The 23,709-nt window shown below is 32.5% G+C and overlaps 4 protein-coding genes across 4 annotated transcripts; 2 read left to right on the top strand and 2 right to left on the bottom strand.

Annotated features, from left to right (window-relative positions):
• The first annotated feature begins 376 nt into the window (after positions 1 to 376).
• MGT4 (magnesium transporter 4) lies at positions 377 to 2,606 on the top strand. The gene is made up of 3 exons (XM_020379065.3): positions 377 to 1,145; positions 1,221 to 1,437; positions 2,062 to 2,606. Exons 1-3 carry the CDS (start codon positions 415 to 417, stop codon positions 2,347 to 2,349), a joined length of 1,236 nt encoding a protein of 411 aa, XP_020234654.1. The 5' UTR covers positions 377 to 414; the 3' UTR covers positions 2,350 to 2,606.
• A 7,321-nt stretch (positions 2,607 to 9,927) lies between these two features.
• LOC109814619 (protein SOB FIVE-LIKE 5) lies at positions 9,928 to 11,270 on the bottom strand. The gene is made up of 4 exons (XM_020379087.3): positions 10,667 to 11,270; positions 10,450 to 10,533; positions 10,297 to 10,370; positions 9,928 to 10,194 (listed from the first exon to the last, which is right to left on the bottom strand). The coding sequence occupies exons 1-4, from the start codon at positions 11,051 to 11,053 to the stop codon at positions 10,161 to 10,163; spliced, it is 579 nt and encodes a 192-aa protein (XP_020234676.1). The 5' UTR covers positions 11,054 to 11,270; the 3' UTR covers positions 9,928 to 10,160.
• Positions 11,271 to 19,206: 7,936 nt separating this feature from the next.
• Positions 19,207 to 20,042, top strand: LOC145953275 (uncharacterized; the record flags this gene model as incomplete). Its single annotated transcript, XM_083067192.1, has 3 exons — positions 19,207 to 19,280; positions 19,372 to 19,615; positions 19,728 to 20,042. Coding segments are annotated over 3 exons (474 nt in total), but the record flags the coding sequence as incomplete, so codon positions are not given.
• Positions 20,043 to 21,841: 1,799 nt separating this feature from the next.
• Positions 21,842 to 22,673, bottom strand: LOC109794506 (uncharacterized; the record flags this gene model as incomplete). Its single annotated transcript, XM_020353949.3, has 3 exons — positions 21,842 to 22,156; positions 22,262 to 22,505; positions 22,597 to 22,673. Coding segments are annotated over 3 exons (477 nt in total), but the record flags the coding sequence as incomplete, so codon positions are not given.
• Positions 22,674 to 23,709: the final 1,036 nt, after the last annotated feature.

Below are 23,709 nucleotides of genomic sequence, written 5' to 3' on the forward strand. Positions count from 1 at the left end.
CATGAATATTTTACTCTGTTGATTTTAAACATTCTTCAATTATTATTATAATAATTCAAAACAAAGTAATAATTAATGTTCTATTATTAAAAAATTAAAAGAGTATTTAATTTTTAACAGGTAATTTATTGTTATTATAATGAAATGTGATAAGATTTTTTTATATTAAAAAATGTAAATCAAGTAGTGGGTGATTTTTTTATATTGTGAAAATCTCGGAACATTAAAAGAAATTATAATATTTGCATTGGTAAATGTTAAAAAACTTGTGTAAATTAAAAAAAATGATTAGAAAAGTGATTTGGTAAATTGAGATGAAAATAGAAGCGGTAAGAAAAAGAAAAAGAAAAAGAGGTGACGTAAAGAATTAAAAAAAGAAAAGGGTGAAGGGGGGGTGAAGAAGAGGGATTCGGAATGAGGGGAGGGGAGGAGCGATCGACGGGGATTCGGAAGAAGGGAAGCGGAGTGAGATCATGGCTTGTGGTGGAGGGCAGAGGAGAGAGCGAGGTGGTGGAGGCAGGGAAGCACGCAATCATGAGGCGGACGGGGCTCCCAGCCCGTGACCTGAGAATATTGGACCCACTCCTCTCCTACCCATCCACCCTTCTGGGCCGAGAGAGGGCCATCGTCATAAACTTGGAGCACATAAAGGCCATCATAACAGCCCACGAGGTCCTCCTCCTCAACTCCCGCGACCCCTCCGTTACCCCCTTCGTCCAGGAGCTCCAGGCCCGCATCCTCCGCCACCACCAGGCCTCCACCTCCCCCAACCCCGACGCCATCAAGATTCTCCCCTTCGAGTTCGTTGCCCTCGAAGCTTGCCTTGAGGCCGCCTGCACCGTCTTGGAAAACGAGGCCAAGACGCTCGAGCAGGAGGCCCACCCCGCCTTGGATAAGCTCACTTCCAAGATCAGTACTCTCAATCTCGAGCGTGTTCGTCAGATTAAGAGCCGCTTAGTCGCCATCACTGGTCGTGTTCAGAAGGTTAGGGATGAATTGGAGCACTTGCTCGATGACGACGACGATATGGCTGAGATGTACCTCACTCACAAATTATCTGATCACGACTTCGATACCTCTTCTGCTTCTGCCGAGGAAAATCTTCTTCAGCCTCAGCCTGATCCTGATTTAGATGACACCGACAGGCATCTACTCTTCTCTCTCTCTCTCTCTCTCTCTCTCTCTCATTCTTCCTCTTACCATCATCTTTCACTTTTTAGGACTGCTCCTGAAATTTCCTTTGATCATAATGCTCTCCACTCTGGAGACCCTATGGATGGCTTTGGCGCCTCTAACGTGCTTGGTAGGGACAGCCATGGAACCCGCGGGAGCGCTACCTTCAGTGCCGTCACCAAGCATCTTGATGTCGAGGAGCTTGAGATGCTCTTGGAGGCATACTTTGTGCAGATTGATGGCACCTTGAACAAGCTCTCTACGGTATCCCTTCACAAACGCTGCACTTATTTTTTTTTTTATTAGACTCATTTTTCATTCTAGCTACACCTCCACCATCGGGGCCAATTTCACTCACTAACTTGTCTTTCAACAAACCATTTCATATACTTAACATACAAATTCACCCATAGCTTACACAGCTAATATTCAGGTCCTCCAGAGATAAATAAACTGATAAGCTAAGATAAATATTCAGCTATATTTTTTGACAAGTTTCACCTTTCAGAGATCAGCTTGACGGACCCCATATATTTTAGGCCTATTCATATATGGTATCAAATATGCACATAGTTTCAAATCTGTGGAACAACCTCTCCTATTTTTCAGAAATGTTGGGTGAATTGAGGAATATGGTTAGTAAGATGGATGAATTATATGTAAGGGAGTTTGGCAAATCTTGGGATTGAAAGCTTTAGGTTATGATATTGGAACATTTCTGGTCCAATATGGTTATCTTCTATAACATTTTGACATGATATAATTTACTAGCTACCTGAAGGAGATCCAATGTGGTTATCTTGTATAACATTTTGACTTGATAAGGGTGAATTGAAATTGACTTTTACGTTGCTATCACTTTCTTATTTATTGGTTGTCTTGTTGAAGCTGAGGGAGTACGTGGATGACACAGAGGATTATATCAACATCATGCTGGATGACAAACAGAACCATCTCCTCCAAATGGGAGTTATGTTGACCACAGCAACTCTGGTAGTGAGTGCCTTTGTTGTTGTGGCCGGTATTTTTGGCATGAATATTCATATTGAGCTATTTGACCAAGAAAAATCTGGGATGCCAGAATTCCTCTGGACTGTTGGCGGTAGCACTGCAGGGACCATATTCTTGTATGTGGTTGCCATTGCCTGGTGTAAGCACAAACGCTTGCTAGAGTAGCCAGGCATCCATTTGTGTTCCATAAAGAAATGTAATGTAATTTTAAAGTTGCTTTTTATTCATGTGCTAAAAATTTTAGTGCAAGACCATTACAGTATCCGGCTGCTGCATGTACTAAATCCTTCAGCTTCAACTACGTTGTTCTTCTTGTACATTATTTCATCGATAGAAACGTTAGCTTTTGTATACTTGGTTGCTTTGCAATAACAGTTTTGTTATTTGCACAAAAAATTCTCCAATAATCAGACTTTTCATCACATTTATTTGTTTTTTAACGTTGTTTCCCTTGCATTTTTAATTGCTTAGTTTTTCCCACCTTATTTGGTCTGTACTTACATATGTGAAAAGAACATTTCTCTTTCCTAATACTTGGGGATCATAGTCTAGTTGACAGTTTCGTTCTTTTAATGCTATCCTGGTTAATAAAAACTGACATCCTGAAAAGTGCACTTGTTTATGTCATTTTGGCCATCCGGATCAGGGTATCCTTGAACGAGTGGAGACGTTGAGCCACTGAAGAACAAAACAGATGGGTTTATGAAGATAATTGATGAGTTAAAATGATACTTGCATAAACAGACGAGTTTGAGGAGATAATTGATGATAAAAAGAAAAATGATACTTTACAGATAAACATACAAATCCCTAACACTTTGAACATTCAGCGCTTCTCAGTCTGACAGGAGTTTGTCAGGACATACTAGTAACTACAAGTATGGTTGCTTATTATTACACCCATTTGTTTTTAAAGTTGAGATAACTAGTGGCTTTCTTGCATATCCGAGGTATAATTGAGTTAGATATCTTACCAAAAAGTCAAAATGGTACGACCTTAATTTGTCAATGTGGGGGGGTTTTACCCACGACTGAGGGTTGTCATCAGAGGTGGAGCTATATGCATTTTGGAGGGGTCCAAATTTTTCTTCATTTTTGTGTGTCATTTGTTTTTCTTATTTAAAACAATTTTTTATTTTCGTCAATTTGTTGATTTTTTTTTTGTTGAAAAAATAGGCGTTTACAAAAAGTAATGTGTATATATATATATATATATATATATATATATATGTGTGTGTGTGTGAAATAACTTCTTCCTTCCTTTTGTCAAAAAAACTTCTTCCTTCCAAAAAAAATTTCTGTAATAATTCTTAAAAAAAAAATTCTAAACATTTATACCCTCCAATAACTCTCTGAAACTCCCTTCTAATAATTTTCTCTAAAATATTTTAATATATAAATAAATATTATTGTAAAATGAACTGTTACTGAAAATAATTTTAAAAAATAAATATATTAAAATAAAAGGATAAATTTGAATATTTTTTAATATTTACTAATTATTATTATATTTTCACAATATTATAAAATAAATTTTCTACTGAAAATAATTAAAAAAAATTAGATATATCAAAACAAATATTAAAAAATAAATTTTCTCTCTAATAAATTTTTTCCAATAAAAAATTGTAATTACTAAACTTTCCTTCGGCATATTTTCATATACAAATATTATAAAACAAAATTAAAATTTTCTTGCTTATATAATTATATAAGATTGTTTTTACTGTAAGTTTGCTGTCATCGTTAGGATCACCACATCTGAAGTATACCGGAACACGGTCCAACGAGTGTCAAAGTGGACAATATCTCGGATGCACTAACCCTAACGATGATAGTGGACTTACGGTAGGAATATTTGGCGCTAGAAGGAGGGCCTAGGCCACTCTTGTCCCTTAGCATCGACTGGGGAGCTAGTTTCGATATGCTTAAAAGTCACGTCGCTTAGGAGTCAAGGCTAAGAGTAGTTTATAAACATCCTCCCTCCTTAACCCACCGATCCTCCCTCCTTAACTCACTGAAACGTCTTTTAAAAGACAAAACTATGACGACTTAACGAGTGCCAAAGCAAACAATACCTATGATAGGATGACCCTAACGATGACAGCAGACTTACTGTAGAAACAAATATAATAACACATTAATATAAAAAAAATTGTAACATTATAATAAAATATTAATTACATTAATTTTAAACTATTACAATTTTAAAGTAATATATATATATATATAGCTGTGACATTTTAATATTAATATAACAAATTGTAATTGTTTACTAAATATTAATTACATTAATTTATTTATTATTGTCGATTTTGAAATAAGTTAAAATTAAAAATCTACATTAAAAAAATCAAAATTTATTAATTATTGTTAGTAATATTTTATCTATTTGATCACCTAAAATTTATTAATTATTGTTAGTAATGCTTTTATCCTTTTGACAACTAAGGGCTTGTTTGTTTTTACATTTTAAACCTAAAATGGAACTGTCTAATTTTGTCACTAGTTACAAACAAGCCCTTAGTTGTCAAAAGGATAAAAGCATCATTCCATCTGCTTTGGTTTGCAAGCCAGTCTCGAGTCGTATATTCTCGCGTGGTAAGTAAGCATAAACCTTTCATTATATTGGCCCAGTTTATTACAGATTAAAAAAGAAGCGGTTCTGATATAAAGTAATTTTCTGTTTGTTTATAATCATAAAAAGATATATTAAAAAAAGCATAATTGATTTATATTTGTTTATAACCATAAAAATAAAAGTAACTTTTTAAAAGAGAAACAGTTAATTTTATGAGAAGTTATTTAAAATCTTATTCTTAGAAAGGGAGAGTATAATTTATTATATATTTTAAACAAGAGAAGAAAAATATTATAATATTTACATTTTTGAAAAATAAGAGTATAATTTACTTTGGAAAAATTAAAGTAAATAGATTAAAATATGTATTTCAAACACGAGAGGAGGAGACTCTAGAAATCGTATTTGTATAATTATAATAATTATGTAAGGAGTTCCATGAGGGAAAGCATTTTATGGGTCTAAGCCACTGTCTCAACTAAATGAATTTGTTGGCAATGGATACAAGACAAAGAAAAGCAGCAATTCCCCCATTACCCCACCTCTGTATGTCTCACTCAGCACTACAAGGGAGCACTAGATAGATGCTAATAATTATTCTTTTTTTTTTTCATAAGATACTTTAATTTTATTTATTTATTAATGTGAAAGTCTCTACATTAATGTGAAAAGCTCAAGTCAAGAAGGGTGGAATATTATGGATACTTCTAGATATAAATAAAATTTCGAGAAGTCTAGAACTTTGAAAACATCTAGATATATATTTTTTTTTAAATGTTTTAGAGAACCATTTTTCACCGTTGGATAAAATAGATCTCTATCATTTTTATATTTTTCGATAAAGATCTCTATCATTCATTAAGGAGGTACAAAACCTATAACCATTTTCAACAAAGTAGATTTCAGTTCAGCTGAATGTATGCTATGTTTTCTTTTTAATCAATTTTTTTTAGTTGAATCAGTGAGTTTGGACTGTAGAGACTGAGAGTCAATCTTTGATTGACTTCTTATATCAAAGAAACAAATGAAATCACATTTTTGAATAGGTTTTGTTCACTATTATCCTACGCTGTTTATTACAATAAACTTCTTTTTTTACTTTTAGTAATTTAAAATTAAAAATGTTAATTTCTCATATTTAAAAATTAAGGATTCTTGAAAATATTTTTTGCATAAATTTTTTACAAAATTGTTCTTATGCAGAGGTGAAAATTTAACATTGTAAAATTAAAAAAAAGAAGTTTTATTACAATAAAAATATCATGTTATTTTAATTTGTTTAGTTAATACATTACAAATATTTGATTTTCGATTAACAATTATAAATATTTCTTGAAATGGTTCCGAAACAAATTTCAATTCACAAAAAAAAATGAAATAAATTTCAATTCTTATGATTATGATCTTCATGAAGATAATTTTTTGTCATAAAAGATTTTCTTATTTGTCAGATGCTTAAATGGCTAATGTTTAGAAATCGATATTTTTTTATTATTAAAAATCAAGATTCATTAATCACATTGTATACTGTATTTTTTATTTTTTGTAAAGATTTGACTTAAAACAATGATTTATATAAGTATATAAAATATAAAAAAACAATGGTTAGTAAATGTTACTGAGGTGACATTGATTCACTTCTATTGCTACACCTTCTAAATTGTAGTATAGAGGAGAGGAATGTCACAAGTGCAACCGTTTCACGTAATCGATTTTAAATTGACACAGGTTGGCATCCATTCTCCAATAGTAAATTAAACATCAAACTTTATTTGCTAAAACAATTCCATTCTTTTGGGGTTGGGGTTTCTTCTTTCTTTCTCTTTCTGATCTCATTTCTCCTTGGATATCACGATACGAAGGTAGTACTTTCTTGCAAGTTGTGTCACTAACCAGATAAACCAATTTCATTGGATTGAAATGAATGACTTATTCAAGGAGAAAAATATATTTTCGCAGATTGAGGCCAGAAATCACTCGTCAACACCATCAAATATACAAGTAACCCAATAACTGAATAGTTTGGCAGTGCCGCCAAACATTACTTTCAGTTCAACATGTGCATTATTATCTAAAATATTTCTTCATTTAATACATCAGTGGCAAGTTTTCAACCTTTTGGAAAATTTTAATGAAGTTCTTATACTAAACAATTTTGTAATTGGGTGTTTAATCTTTTACAGTTTTTATGATTGGATCTTTAAAGTTAATAAAACTCTCATAATTTTAATTTTTTTTTTAAGTTTTAAAAGCCATATATTGGATTACAAAAGTTTTAGAAGATTAACGACTCCTTACAAGAAGTCGGAGATACAGTGATGTATTAAACTATTTCTTAAAACCGTTTCCTTTTTCAAATGCATGACTCAAACTCAAATTATGACTTTTGTTCAGCAGCAGCCCAATGATGAAGACTGTTGAAGGATTAATATGAATTTTCGATGGTCCTTCACTTGTAACTGTAAGGACTTGTCAATATATGCATGCTGAGATGATGAAATGTGTGGAATTAGAAGTTCTTGTTAGTTGAGGCTCGTTAAACTTACAAGGTTTTAAGTGTGCTAGGGTAGTGTTTTCGGCAAGATGATGTATGAGAGGTGTCTCTGAACCGAATCTCTTTATTAACTGTGTAGTTTATCAATGAATTACAGTCATGATCCTGTGCACCGTGTCAATATGAGCTGTGTTGCGTGGTTACAAAGGTTGAATAACCATGTTCCTAAGTGGGGTTGGCTGAGGTGAGCCTGACAAGGGTCCAGAACAGTTTCTGAACAAACAAGACCTATGCACTGTTTTATATGTGATGTTTTCACGAGTGTAAGAATTTGTTAATGAAAATATAAGACAATTAACTATTACACATGTCGTAACAGCACCTAAGTTTTGTCTTTGCCTCTTTAGGAACTGCTTTGTACTCCAAAAATTTTTGGGTGCATTTCTGTTATTGGCAGCCTTATGTGACATAGTTTACGTAACTTGTTCTATCTGCGTACCGTTGGTATTTTTATTTTATCAGGTAAACAAATACAGGATCAATGTGAAGTCCAATAATGAACAGTAAAAATTTGTTGCGAGATCCCAAAATAACAGCCTTCACTTCCAAGGAACTGAAATTCCTGACTTGAAAAGGGTGGCTTTTCAACAAAAATGATTGATCCTGACTTTGACATGTATCCGCCTTGCTTCTTTTCTGAGTCCACGACCTTGTTTGCTAATGCAAGTGTAATAGAAAGTAAACCCTCAACATAAGACATGGAAATTTGTAGAAGTGCCAAGTTAATGACTGCTACTATCACTACTAGTTATGATTTTGTAGATTTTAGTTTTTACCACATGATGACTCACTCACTGTTTGGTAGTCTCCGAGATGCAGAGTGTTGTCCTGAGAAATGGGAACATCCAAAAAATAGAAGATCAAGCATGAACCACGTGTTTGAAAGCTAATAAAGCCCCCTCCTATCTCTATATTTCCTCTGTGTAACGGGGATAGAAGGGTTTGGTTTGGCGGTGGTTGGAAGGGCACAAAATGTTTTCCCATACCCTTTTGGATTCTTATCCAATTTGATGGAATGCAGCTAGGCAATGACTATCTTCACCTTTAAATTAAATTCTCTATCTAGTTTGATTTGTCTTTAGTTTAGCTTCTTCTATTATTTTTAGCATTTTTTTATTCCTACATCTAAGACTCCTATTTCCAAACTTGGATTATATATAGGAGAAAACAACATGTGGGCAGATATTTTTAATTTTGACATGCTAAATTCTCAATGGCCATCTTTTCTTGAGCTTTTTAAACCTCTTTGGCCTCACACGCTACATTTTTTAATCTGAACAGGAATGAGTAAAGGAATAAAAAAAGGTTCAAAGAGACACATAAGTGTGCATGACATCAAGTCCTGTGACAGCTTCCAAGCAGACAGAGTTGAAGGGAGCAAACCCACATAAAAAAACATCATATATGATATTTTAAAATAGGGGATCCTTCCAAACGAGATAAAGTTGACATACTAAACAAAATGGGGCATGTTCCTCCGGGTCAGGAAGATCTCGGGCAGGATCTCCTGAGCTTAGCAAAAGATTTAAAGCGATGTATATGAAATATTCCAACATAAATATTAGCATTTCCTCCTCACCTTTCTACACTCTCCTTATTACCCATACCTCAACTCTCTTTATCATCTTTTATCCCTTTTGGAAACAGATTAAGCCTTAGCCCTTAATTCGTAATCTTCAGGAAAACACTAGAACTTTCAGAATTAATAAGGCCTTGTCCTTATTGATGATTAAACCCTCTGCCTCCTAATTTATATCACAAATTTCTAACGTAAAAATCCAAATGTAGATTAAACAGAGACTACCTAATCAACTAGGATGACGTGGTCTTCATCTGAATTTGCCGTGTCAAGAGATTTAGTGGGTAGCACTACATTTTGTCTCGCTTCACTAAAAAATTCAGTTTTGAATTATGATTAAAAAAAGGGGGCACCGTACAATTGGTTTACTACATGCGTAATTAATTTCATTCACGCCATATTCCTCCCATTGTTACGCGCTTTTTTTTGGTTTAGTTAGCTTGTTAATTTTCGGTGCTTATTTAGCATTGTGAGATGTGCATGTCCAAGTTTTCATCACAAATTTAGTGAGATTGGAGCAGATTACTGTCATCTTCCACAGTATTACTTAGGACAAACTTTAGATGATTATTCTGTTCGTAGCCGACGAGATCTAAACTATATAGGAAGATTGAGGAACATGTTGTCAACCCCGAGATGTACTTATCTGCTAAAGAAATTTTGCATTTCCAAAGCACTGAAAGCAGGTATCTCTGCCCCCTTGAATTTTGAACATGGACACACAAGATCAACTCTACTTAAACCGTTAAACCTAACCAGGCATCTGCAACTATATCCCTTGATGTGTAAAAGTTGTTAGTGTTTTATACCCTGAGAGAAAAACAAAGGTTTGGCAATTTTGGAGAATATGGGGTTGAAGAATTAAATATTTGTTTCATTTATTTGTTTGGCAAAAGTTGCTAGCGCTGCTTTGCTGATATAAATTGAGCATGGGCCTCAGCCTCATCAATCAAAAACAAGGATTGAGCATGCTTACACAGAACCTGCCTAACTTATCTATCTTGTGTGCACTATTCATTGACAAGAACATTAAATTATGAAACAAAAAAGGTTTATTTCTAAATTTTCCTTTCAGGTTGTTTAGCATTGCATTGACAGCTAAGAGATGCAATAAAAGAAAACAAAGGAATAGAATCCCTTTTGAGATCAAATTCCTTCTACACCATCAATGATTCTGTGCCCCCCCCATCGATCTTCAGTATCTTCCACTGGAACAGGTTGAATAGCAGATGTAGCTTTTAGTATAGAAATAAAACTTATCTTTATATCATTCCCATCTCTTTCCCTCCGTACCATCTGCTTAGCACAAAATGCAATTGAATGGTCACATTCACATGTGATAAATTAAAACACTGCTACATAACTTGAACAGTGTACAGAAGAAGCATTTGCTCTTACTTGTTGTTATGAACTCCATTTTCTGATAGGGATGGTTGTAAAAAACCTAAGTGGTCTTGCAACGAGGATCTCTCCTGCAAGAACATGAACATTCTCATACAAAACTTTGAACATAATGTAACCTTTAAAGAATGAATCAAGTGAATGAAGTACCTCATAATAAGTAGCAGAGAAACCTTGTGAGTAATCTAGCATGCTCTCTGTCGAAGTTTGTTGGTTGGTCAAAGTGACATTGTTCTGAAAAATTGTCAAGAGCCAAGTGAGTACCATCTATCATCTATCATCTATCATCTATCATATGATGCTTTTAGTACTAGAAAAATGAGATCGGGCAATGCAACTAATTGCAATCAAGGTCAAACTCACTCACCATGGAGAAGTCAAAGAAAGGAGAGCTAGCAGTGTCATCAAGAAAAGAAGGAAGGTGTTGGTTTTCCTTAACTTTCTGCCTCTTTTTACTCCTCTTATTGCCAAGGTTTGCCATTGCTACCTTAGATGCTGAGTAAAGACTGCCATTATCTTGTGCATCTGGCAAGTGTGGAGGCCCAGAAGAGGCATCAGAAACCATGGACAAGTCCTCTTCCTCAGCCTCTTCTTTTTTGCCTTTCTTGTCATCACAGAACCCGTCATCTCCTTCACCTATAAACTGCGAACTTGCATGCGAAGAAGCATTGTAGTTCAGCTGGAAAGAGTGCTCCAGGTATAGAGTCCAACCAGACTCACAACCACTGCTGCATTCTGAAGCCGATGCATTCATCTCCCTTGACTCAACTCAAAGGAATGGAATCTAAAAGGGGTTGGCTATATTCTCGTTTCTACTATGAAGGAGTGTCCAATTTATGATGAAGAGACTAGAGAGTAATGGTAAAAAAGGATATAAAAAAAAGTTAAAATAAATTTGATGAAGCACTCACTCACATCACATATATACTGTGTAACCTATTATTAACTGCGTGACAACGTGCCTATCTAGTTTTGGTTTGGGGTCAGCACCAAGTTGGATAAAGTGTTGGAGAAAACCAAGAGAATCGGACTCAAATCCTAGACTAGTTTTGTCCTGATATGTGCAAAGTGCCAGTGAGAGAAAGAGAAATTCACAATCACATGCACATGCTAGACAGCGATGCACTGTGTACCCTCTTAACAAAACCGGGTACACGTCCATTTCCCCTTCCACACTGTATGGACACCTATCCCTTGAGCAGTTATGTAATGTAATGCCTCTTTTCTCTCTCTGTCTGCACCCATTACATTACATGTCCCTATTTGTCACAAGATTACTGATAACATGCATCATTAGTAAAGGGTGTTGCGGTTGAGAACAATATTAAGTGGTCCTTTGATTTAGTGTTCAAATGTACTGTTGTAGACATAAACAGCACACATTATTTAGTATCCTTGTGCCTCTTTTTCCTTTTCTGTGCCCATCATGTGTCACGATTAAAGAATGACTCAACGGAAACATAAACCTCTTTTATAGTTTGGAGTTTAGATTGCTGCAGAGCAAAATGTGCCAGTTGTTTTTTATGTCAGTCACATTCTCTAAATAAAAACATTACCACCACCACCACCACCCTTTTTTTGTGTGAAGAGATTCTATTACTATGCATGCAAAGAGAGAAAGAAATGAAAATAAAAATGGGTTTGGCAGAACTACGACAATGGAGACTGTAAAAATTTTTTGGGGCACAGTGCAGTTGACTGGGATTTTATGAATCCACATGCAATCACATTCACAATCCTTTTCTCCTTTTCAAGAATTTACTCTACTAGGATTCACAGAAGCATGTGGGCACGTGTGCATAATATTCATATGCGGGCTTCCACATATTCAAACACATGTCTGCACGTGCACACGCACTTTTATCTAAATCACTCTTCTAAACTTTCATTTTAAATTCTCATTTGTAAAATTCTTTTTTACAGCAAACTATCACTCTACGGATAACGTCAGGACACGTTCTTAAAAATAAAATTAAAACTGATTAAATTTATTTTAGTTGGTCAGAAAAGAAAAGAAAAAATATACTTATACGAACTCCAACCATCTTAACCTGTTCATGAGAGGAATACTTTGGGCTAGCTAATTAGGTTCATATATAGTTTAAGTTCATTCATCGCAATCGCATCAAACCAAACTCGTGATTACCTGTACCAACTACCAAGGTAGACTTCTCTTCTTTGCTTTTTTATTTTTCCTTCTTTTTTTCTTCTTTTTGCTCTATGTACTAAATAATGAGGAACTCTTCGTCAAAAAAAAAAAAAAGAGAATGGAAATCACTTGTAATTTATTTACATTTCATAAGTAACCTTTATAATTTAATTTGGTTGTTTGAAGAAGAAAAAAAAGTTATGATTTAGCTTTAAAATATTTATTGAGAAGTGACTTGGCAATAGAGGAATATCCGGCGAATATAAATTATATTGAATATGTATGAGTCATGATTCTAATCTTAAAAGGTGGTGCGCACGTGTTGATGGTCAAATTTTAGAGTAGTCCTAAGGCGTACTTAGCAAATAGTATTTTCTTTAAAAAATAATTTAAAAAGGAAAAAGACAGAACAGAAGTCTAATTGTCTCATTCCCAAATTGAAATAAATAGATCCAATTCTTTAGGAGAACAACATAAAGATTTATCATGATGTTTTGACTTTTATATAATTAGGTATGACAATGTAGCGGATTTTGTTCTCCTAATCCTTGCAAAATACCAGATGAGTTGAAGCACTGATTTAAAAGACAGATTTATATTTTCTAAACTTACTCGGTGGCCACAATTCACATATATTTTTTATTATAGATGTAATATATTGTTTTTAACAGGATAAGCACACTTAACTGCATAATTTTGATGAAATTTAATACATTCATGTTGATATAATCGCATCTATATACATATATGATATAGGCAGTTTATTTTTATTTTTATTTTTTGAAAAATATAAGCAGTTTATATAGTCGCACACCTATATGCATATAAGCAGCAGTTGTTGAATCAATTCCAGACCGATAGATATGGCGTTACATTTTACTGATGGAATGCATAAAGACCAGAATTATAATTTGAGCAAGCAAAAATACAATATATGAGTATAAAGTTGTTTGTAAAATGAGCAAGAAAAATATAATATCTAAGATAAAATCAGATCGACATATGAAAATATCCCATAAGCTTCTTTTTCTTTAAAAAAGGTCAACTGATTGAAAGTTGTGACGTAGTCGAATATATATTTCTAGGCTAAACGATTAGGATTTGATTTTTAGTTTAGATATGAAATCATAACTGAAAACATTACATCATTCTTATTATTATAGGCCAATTTGGTGGGAAAAATATACTTCTTAATTATACAAAAAAAAAAATATTTGATCTATTTCTTTTATAAAGAAATTGATAATTATAAATTTCGACTTGAAGCATCAATATTGTGCTTGTATGTGACCTAAAACAACAAATACATTAATGAAAATATATGATACTTTAACATACGATTTCAAAATCTGTGTACATAAAACAATATATCTTTTAATCAAACTTTTAAATGAATATTAATATGCGAAGAAATTAGTTTATAACTCTCAGTTGGGAAATATTAAAAATCACTAAAAAAAAATCTCCCATATATTATTGACATTTCTTTGTCACATTCAATAATGAGTAAAGAGAGACTGTGAAAATGAATTAATTGAGAGAAGTGAGTTTTGTGAAAGAAGTGAACCTGAGTCTCGATCTTCAAAAGAGTGCAAATTTTTAGTAAAAGAATATATCAAATTTTTATTAAATGATTTTAGTTTTTGGTTTAACTAAAAAAATGAAGAAATGAAGCTTGCGGTTGATGAGTGTTTTTTGTTTCTTTAGAGGAGAGCAACAAAGGTTACTGGTATAAATTAGTGCATGGCTAGGGTACCTGGTTTGAAGGGGAAGAATGTAAACATAAGGACAAGAGTTTTAAAAGCCATGTGCAATTTTCCTTGGATCCTCAGTATTTATGGTGGAAGGGCAGTGCCCAAACAATTTTATCTCAAGGGAGTGGTTAACATCAAACTTGTCCTTGTGCAACTTCCCCAATTTAAGCCATAATAATTGGAAGGCAGATGATAAACACACCTCCACTCTCATATAAACACACCTCCTTTTTTAAAAAAAATATATAAAATGTTTAAATTACCCTAAAAAAAATGAAATTCCTAAATTTACACTCCCTTCCCCGCACCCCACACCCTTCATTCTCCGCACCCCCACACCCTACACCTCCTTTTTTCTCGAATTGCCGTTCTTCAAGCACTTCGACGCACACTCAGGAATTTCTAAATTTAGCTCATGATATGCAGTCTTGTCTTGCACACAGTAAGCGCACGAAACTTTTCCCAAACATCCACTTTCGAAAAGAGAACAAACCTCCTCAAAAGAAAATTAAAAAAAGGATCCTTTAATTCTCCTGCACAACCATCCCATCCCGTCCCATTTATTATTGCCTTACATGGAAGTGCTAATTCAAACCACCACCATGCCGCTCTCGACCTTGAGGACCAGAAAATCCATTGCATGAGGCGGGCCCTCGACTCCTCCGACGTTGAACTCGTGAAGCTCATGGTAATGGGAGAAGGCCTCAACCTCGACGAAGCACTGGCCTTACCCTACACGGTTGAGAATTGCAGCAGTAATTGAACCTATATATCGCTGCTCTTATTTATTATATATTGCGGGGAAGGGGGGTGTGGGATGAGGGGAAGGGAAGTGCGGGGAACGGGGTACGGGAAGGGGGTGTAAATTTAGGAATTTTATTTTTTTAAGGGTAATTTAGACATTTTATATATATTTTTTTTAAAAGGGGGTGTGTTTATACGAGAGTGGAGGTGTGTCTATCATCTGCCTAATTGGAATTTTCTCTTACTTGTATTTGGGGGCTTATGTCCAAAGGTAAATCCAGCTCATATGGGCCATCATTTGACGGTAGGAGATATGGGGCTTCAGGCCCATGCATGCCTATTTTGACCTACTTCCCATCCAACAGGTCAACGTCAATTAACCCGTGAGTGGAGACCATGGTTACAATTCTTCTTTTAGTATTATACAAAATGATCTTGTCTCTTATAAAATAAATGTGCATAAACTATACAAATAAATTACTGGTTTGATTTGGTATCCATTTCTCAAGTGTGCAAAGATTCACTATTCATTTTACTCTATATGTTAAATGATTTTCATTTACTTAAATAAAAATGTTTACATGATACATTAATACTATATGGTACATGTGTTACATGGTATATATGTACTATGTAACATATGACTATAACACAATATTATTTTAATATTTAAAATTGTAATATAATGTCATTTTGTCTTTAAAATTGTAACACAATATCACTTTAGTTTCTGAAAATATAACTCAATGTTATTTTATTTCTTGAAATTTTAACTCAACGTCACTTTAATCTCTAAATGTTATCACAATTCTATTTTAATTAAGTAATTGTGACTTAACTTCTTTTTCAATAAAATTTTGATATTTAATATTGTATGAACTTCTATATATAGAACACAAACGATTATATTGCACCAGAGCGATTTTATGAATTTTTCTTAAAGATAATTTATATACTTATATATATATATATATATATTCAAATTTTATATATAATTTATATATTTAAATATAATATTTATGTACATAATTTATTTTAAATTTTAGTTAAATAATTAATATTTAACATGTGCATATATTGCATATACTAAAATACTAAATTTTTTATTTTAAATATGTTATATCTCTTTTTCTTATTGTCAATTTTTCTTCTGTTTTATCCATTTCATTTCTTAAAATACATAAACAAAAATAGTTTCTAATATCTCTATATTTATATTTATTTTCATAATGATTCTCTTACATAAATTAATATTATTTCTACAAATATTAATAGATCTAACAACATATTTTTACAGTGATACATTCTACATAATATTTATTTTCATTTTAAAATTTTCTCTTTTAATTGTTTAGGTTGATGGTCCTCTAATACCATCTTAGTACAATTTAAATATATTTATCACCAAATTTTACGATATTAGTTTAATTATTTATTTTATTGTATAAATATTCAAATTATAATTACCTGATTAAAATAAAATTATGAATACGTTTAGAGGTTAAAGTGATATTAAGTTACTATTTTAGGAATTAAAATAATATTGAATTACAATTTCAAAGACTAAAATAACATTATATTATAATTTTAAATATTAAAGTAATATTACAATTTAAAAAATTAGAATGATATTATGATAGTCATATATTACGTGACACGTCTATATAAAACATATCATTTCATTTCATATATATATATATCACGTATTGTCTTATATAAGTACTTCCATTTAAGAAAATAAAATTTATTTAACAGAGGATAATAATTTTTATTAGATTTCTGTATTTATCGATCTTAAATATAAAATAAGGAGAAAAAAAAGTATATATAGAAAAGTAATTTCTCAGTGTCAACTGTGTCAATAACAATTGTTCACTTACTTTGTTGTTATTTTTAACTAAAACATAGTATTTGTTTTTCCTACTAGTATATATTTATAAACCTCTACCATAAATTATTTGGGTTCATGCGATATCTATTTTTGACACCCGCAACTCATGCTGGCATGAGTTGTTTTATTGCAGCTAGCATTTGTATTCGTTGATTGTTAGCAGCTAGCATTTGTATTCGTTGATTGTTAGCAGCTAGCAGAGCGGAAAAAGATATATGATGCGACAAAAGTATTATTATGGTTTGCATCAAATTATAGAACTCTCAAAAATCACAGCAAAATGTGCGATTCATGCACATGGCTAATCTAACAATGTCACCCTGACAGCCTATTAAAACACTATTCGGTTTCCATTGAATCATTACGCTGCTTTCATTGCACCCATTGAAACTCTATTCTTAATAAAAATCTTATGTACTCTTTCTTCTGGAGCAAATAAAATCTCTGCTAAGAGAATTCCTCTTTAATATAACTAAAATTTTCAAAAGATCTTCAAACTCTAGAGTATTCAAACATTACAAAACTCAACTTAATAACATAAAATGACTTGGAATAATTATAACACTTCCACAACTTATAATGTTATAAAGAGCAAAAAGCAAAGTCACAGACTTGAATTAGTCGTATACTGACAAACGTGACATAAATAAAATCGATCATAAATCAACTACCATACGAAGACAAAAAAGTGAAGACTTATGACTTGAATCTGTCGTATACTGACAAACACAACGTAAATAGAATCGGTTGTACACCAACTATTATGTGAAGATAAAAATGCAAAAATTTGTGACTTGAATCGATTGTACATCGACAAACGCAACGTGAGTAGAATTGGTACATCGATTGTCACAAAAAGACAAAAAAATAAAGACTTGTAACTTGAATCTATCATACACTAACAAGCGCAATGTGATGAGTAGAATCACTTGTACATTGACAACCACCTAAAGATAAAAATGTGAAGACTCATGACTTCGATCGTACACTGACAAACGCAACCTTGAGTAAAACAATCGTATACCAACTATTAGGCGAAGACTAAAAAATGAAGACATGTGACTTAAATTGGTCATACATTGACATATGCGGCATGAGTGAAATCGGTCGTACATCGACTGGTACAAAAAGACAAAAAAGCAAAGACTTATGACTTTAATCAGTTGTACACTAATTTGTTGTACACCAAATACCACATAAAGACATTAAATACTAGGTACTACTTATATTGTTTGAAAACACAGGGTGAATCTATATCGTTTGTCTGGAGTGTACTTTGTCCTAGCCCTTACACCTTTCAAGCTTGAGATGGGTGGATAAGTGTACTTTATCGAATACATTTTGACAGGATGCTATTGATATTGTCAGTTCGAAAGAGTGTTTTACCTTAATCCCTACGCCTTTTAGGCTCAAAGTTGGTAGATAAGTGTAACATCCCACATATATTTTATCATGAACCCACCAAATAGGAGGAGACGAAGATAAGTAACAAATTGTCACATTCTTAAATTGAATCAAATTCAAACTAACTTTGTCACCTAATAGGTGACCAATTAAGTTAGGAATAAGGGGTTGATAAGATTAATTTGACATCTCATATATAATATATATGACTGACTAATCATACTTAAAGAAATTCTAAATTAGTTCAATCCTGGATAATTTAGCCAAAAATCTTATCTTTAATAATAAAGATTATACACAATATACACAATGATAAGTAACTATTCTTTTAAATGTTATGATTTTAGAGATTAGTCATATTATCGGTTACTAACAAGTTGTTAGTTTAAATGATATTAAATTCAATCTTTTAAAACAAGATTTAAAGTGTAAGTATTGTAGATAGAAAAATGTGATTGAAAAGAGAAATTCTATTAAAAATAATCAATTAAATTTATGGCAGAAATTAACTATTAAAAAGTCAATGATATAAAAAAAATTGTTATATAAAAATAAATAAATAATATGTAAAATTAATTATGCTAATTAAAATTTATTTATTGTTTAGATTATTTTTTTATATATAAATTTTACTATTATTTTTTTTAGAAAATAGAGATTATTTTCCTTCGCATCTCATATGAATTTGAAGAAACTTCGTTTTTTAAAGTTAAAAAAGCTTCTTATATAAAAAAATGAATATTATATAAAGCGTGGAAAAGAATTATGTAAAAAAAAAGGTGGAAAAAGAAATAACAGATGGATTATGTTGAGGTATTTGACAGAGCATAGTGCCGTGCGGTAGCGAACAATATGAAATAAAAAATAAAAAAAAGAAAAGAAAAAGAATCAGTTAGGAAGTCTGTTTTGTGTAAAATCGGAGATATACGACCCTTTCAAAAAACAAATAAATATCCGTTTTTTGTATCCAATCCCACACCCATCGCAATGAGCAATTACAACCAGCAGCCACCGTCCGTCGGAGTTCCTCCACCGCAAGGTTCCTCTTCCTCTTCCTCATTACTTATTATTATGCATCTCAACTCTCCATCTTTCTAATTCTAATTTCTTTCTTCCATACATATATATAGGTTATCCGCCGGAGGGCTACGGAAAGGACGCATATCCGCCGCAGGGATACCCGCCACAGGGATACCCACCGCCGGGATACCCACCGCCGGGATACCCGCCTCCGGGATATCCGCCACAGGGAGGGTATCCTCCGCCGCCGTACCCGGCGCAGGGGTATCCTCCGATGTACGCACCTCAATACGGTCAGCCTCCTCCCCCTCCACAACAACAAAACTCACAGGGCCCTGGTTGCTTGGAAGGCTGGTGAGTCAGATCCGATCCCGAGTTCACTCGCTCATAATATATAATATATAATATGATGCATTGCATGCAGATAGATGCATTAACAAATTACTCATTCTATTCATTTCTGCAGTTTGGCTGCTCTCTGCTGCTGCTGCTTAATGGATGCCTGCTTCTGAGATCCATCCATCGATCCTTTGGTTTTCTTTTTCTTTTTCTTTTCCCATTTAATAACTTTCAAACCTCATTCTGCTTCATTCACATCCCTTCCTTGTTTAACAATTTTTAATACATTCATGCTACTCCGTTAATCCTTTTCCAACACACGCGCAACTCCCAACCCCATGCACTAAATAATGCTCTTCATTACTCTTTAACTTTAATTTGCCATAGCTTATGTAATTCATCATTTTGTCTAAAGTGAGTACAATCACAACATTTTATTTTATTCTCTCGTATCGTCTTCATCTTAATCCCAATAAACCTCCAGATTAAAGATAAAATATATCATGTTATAAGTTGTTTCATCTCACACCTTCAATTTTGAAGTGGAGAAAAAAAATAAAAAAACAGATGCAGAATGAATCTATAATCCCATCCTTTGATGACAATTATGTTATTTTACAAATAATAGTGTTACGAAAATAATAATAAATAAATACTAAAATCAATTTCATTATTCAAAATTAGTTACTCGTGACTCGTGAGGAATTGAAACACTGTTCAGACTCCCTCAGTCCTACTCTCTAATAAGCGATTAAGATCAAATTTAAATAAATTTAATAATCCCAACCTTTCATATTTAATTCTATAACTAATAATATTACATCTTTTTATTATCTCGTACATTTTCACTAAATATGTGTGTAAATATGTCTTTTACACACACACAGTAGACACAAAAAATGAGAATGCCATCTTTATTTTTAATGTATATATGAATGAGAAAAACAAATATTAATCTTACATCTCACCATGAATTATCAATATTAAAACTGTAAACTTCAAAATTATGTGGCTAATTTTAATTGTGTGTTGTTAAAATTTTCTAATTTCATTTACATATAAGAACAGCTTTATGAATAAATACATCCCCCTAATACACATAAATTATGTCGTATGAGTTTAGGGTTTAGGGTTTATGATTTAGGGTTTAGGGCATAATTTATGGTTTAGGGTTTATACTTTTTTGTTTATACTTTTCAAAAAGTTAATTGGGATTAGGGGGTTTATACTTTTCATTATTTTTTGACACTCACACGACCTAATTTATGTGTATAAATCCTAAATCCTAAATTAGGATTTAGGATTTAGGATTTAGGGTTTAGGGTTTAGGGTTTAAGATTTAGGATTTCATAATACACATAAATTATGTCGTATGAGTTTAGGGTTTAGGGTTTATGATTTAGGGTTTAGGGCTTATGATTTAAGGTTTAGGGTTTAGGATTTGGAGTTTAGGATTTATGGTTTAGGGTTTATGATTTAGGGTTTAGGATTTATACTTTTTTGTTTATACTTTTCAAAAAGTTAATTGGGATTAGGGGGTTTATACTTTTCATTATTTTTTGACACTCACACGACATAATTTATGTGTATTAGGGGGATGTATTTATTCATAAAGCTGTTCTTATATGTAAATGAAATTAGAAAATTTTAACAACACACAATTAAAATTAGCCACATAATTTTGAAGTTTACAGTTTTAATATTGATAATTCATGGTGAGATGTAAGATTAATATTTGTTTTTCTCATTCATATATACATTAAAAATAAAGATGGCATTCTCATTTTTTGTGTCTACTGTGTGTGTGTAAAAGACATATTTACACACATATTTAGTGAAAATGTACGAGATAATAAAAAGATGTAATATTATTAGTTATAGAATTAAATATGAAAGGTTGGGATTATTAAATTTATTTAAATTTGATCTTAATCGCTTATTAGAGAGTAGGACTGAGGGAGTCTGAACAGTGTTTCAATTCCTCACGAGTCACGAGTAACTAATTTTGAATAATGAAATTGATTTTAGTATTTATTTATTATTATTTTCGTAACACTATTATTTGTAAAATAACATAATTGTCATCAAAGGATGGGATTATAGATTCATTCTGCATCTGTTTTTTTATTTTTTTTCTCCACTTCAAAATTGAAGGTGTGAGATGAAACAACTTATAACATGATATATTTTATCTTTAATCTGGAGGTTTATTGGGATTAAGATGAAGACGATACGAGAGAATAAAATAAAATGTTGTGATTGTACTCACTTTAGACAAAATGATGAATTACATAAGCTATGGCAAATTAAAGTTAAAGAGTAATGAAGAGCATTATTTAGTGCATGGGGTTGGGAGTTGCGCGTGTGTTGGAAAAGGATTAACGGAGTAGCATGAATGTATTAAAAATTGTTAAACAAGGAAGGGATGTGAATGAAGCAGAATGAGGTTTGAAAGTTATTAAATGGGAAAAGAAAAAGAAAAAGAAAACCAAAGGATCGATGGATGGATCTCAGAAGCAGGCATCCATTAAGCAGCAGCAGCAGAGAGCAGCCAAACTGCAGAAATGAATAGAATGAGTAATTTGTTAATGCATCTATCTGCATGCAATGCATCATATTATATATTATGAGCGAGTGAACTCGGGATCGGATCTGACTCACCAGCCTTCCAAGCAACCAGGGCCCTGTGAGTTTTGTTGTTGTGGAGGGGGAGGAGGCTGACCGTATTGAGGTGCGTACATCGGAGGATACCCCTGCGCCGGGTACGGCGGCGGAGGATACCCTCCCTGTGGCGGATATCCCGGAGGCGGGTATCCCGGCGGTGGGTATCCCGGCGGTGGGTATCCCTGTGGCGGGTATCCCTGCGGCGGATATGCGTCCTTTCCGTAGCCCTCCGGCGGATAACCTATATATATGTATGGAAGAAAGAAATTAGAATTAGAAAGATGGAGAGTTGAGATGCATAATAATAAGTAATGAGGAAGAGGAAGAGGAACCTTGCGGTGGAGGAACTCCGACGGACGGTGGCTGCTGGTTGTAATTGCTCATTGCGATGGGTGTGGGATTGGATACAAAAAACGGATATTTATTTGTTTTTTGAAAGGGTCGTATATCTCCGATTTTACACAAAACAGACTTCCTAACTGATTCTTTTTCTTTTCTTTTTTTTATTTTTTATTTCATATTGTTCGCTACCGCACGGCACTATGCTCTGTCAAATACCTCAACATAATCCATCTGTTATTTCTTTTTCCACCTTTTTTTTTACATAATTCTTTTCCACGCTTTATATAATATTCATTTTTTTATATAAGAAGCTTTTTTAACTTTAAAAAACGAAGTTTCTTCAAATTCATATGAGATGCGAAGGAAAATAATCTCTATTTTCTAAAAAAAATAATAGTAAAATTTATATATAAAAAAATAATCTAAACAATAAATAAATTTTAATTAGCATAATTAATTTTACATATTATTTATTTATTTTTATATAACAATTTTTTTTATATCATTGACTTTTTAATAGTTAATTTCTGCCATAAATTTAATTGATTATTTTTAATAGAATTTCTCTTTTCAATCACATTTTTCTATCTACAATACTTACACTTTAAATCTTGTTTTAAAAGATTGAATTTAATATCATTTAAACTAACAACTTGTTGGTAACCGATAATATGACTAATCTCTAAAATCATAACATTTAAAAGAATAGTTACTTATCATTGTGTATATTGTGTATAATCTTTATTATTAAAGATAAGATTTTTGGCTAAATTATCCAGGATTGAACTAATTTAGAATTTCTTTAAGTATGATTAGTCAGTCATATATATTATGAGATGTCAAATTAATCTTATCAACCCCTTATTCTTAACTTAATTGGTCACCTATTAGGTGACAAAGTTAGTTTGAATTTGATTCAATTTAAGAATGTGACAATTTGTTACTTATCTTCGTCTCCTCCTATTTGGTGGGTTCATGATAAAATATATGTGGGATGTTACACTTATCTACCAACTTTGAGCCTAAAAGGCGTAGGGATTAAGGTAAAACACTCTTTCGAACTGACAATATCAATAGCATCCTGTCAAAATGTATTCGATAAA

The sequence above is a fragment of the Cajanus cajan genome, chromosome 11, assembly GCF_000230855.2.
Source record: "Cajanus cajan strain Asha chromosome 11, NIPB_CcT2T_4, whole genome shotgun sequence".
NCBI lineage: Eukaryota > Viridiplantae > Streptophyta > Magnoliopsida > Fabales > Fabaceae > Cajanus > Cajanus cajan.

Excerpts from the sequence above, each read along its gene's own strand:
- MGT4 (XM_020379065.3), top strand. The coding sequence starts at position 415 with ATGAGGGGAGGGGAGGAGCGATCGACGGGGATTCGGAAGAAGGGAAGC. Across the intron at positions 1,146-1,220 it reads GATTTAGATGACACCGACAG|GACTGCTCCTGAAATTTCCT; the intron begins GCATCTACTCTT and ends TTCACTTTTTAG. Across the intron at positions 1,438-2,061 it reads CCTTGAACAAGCTCTCTACG|CTGAGGGAGTACGTGGATGA; the intron begins GTATCCCTTCAC and ends GTCTTGTTGAAG.
- LOC109814619 (XM_020379087.3), bottom strand. The coding sequence starts at position 11,053 with ATGAATGCATCGGCTTCAGAATGCAGCAGTGGTTGTGAGTCTGGTTGG. Across the intron at positions 10,534-10,666 it reads CTTTCTTTGACTTCTCCATG|AACAATGTCACTTTGACCAA; the intron begins GTGAGTGAGTTT and ends ACAATTTTTCAG. Across the intron at positions 10,371-10,449 it reads TCTCTGCTACTTATTATGAG|GAGAGATCCTCGTTGCAAGA; the intron begins GTACTTCATTCA and ends ATGTTCTTGCAG.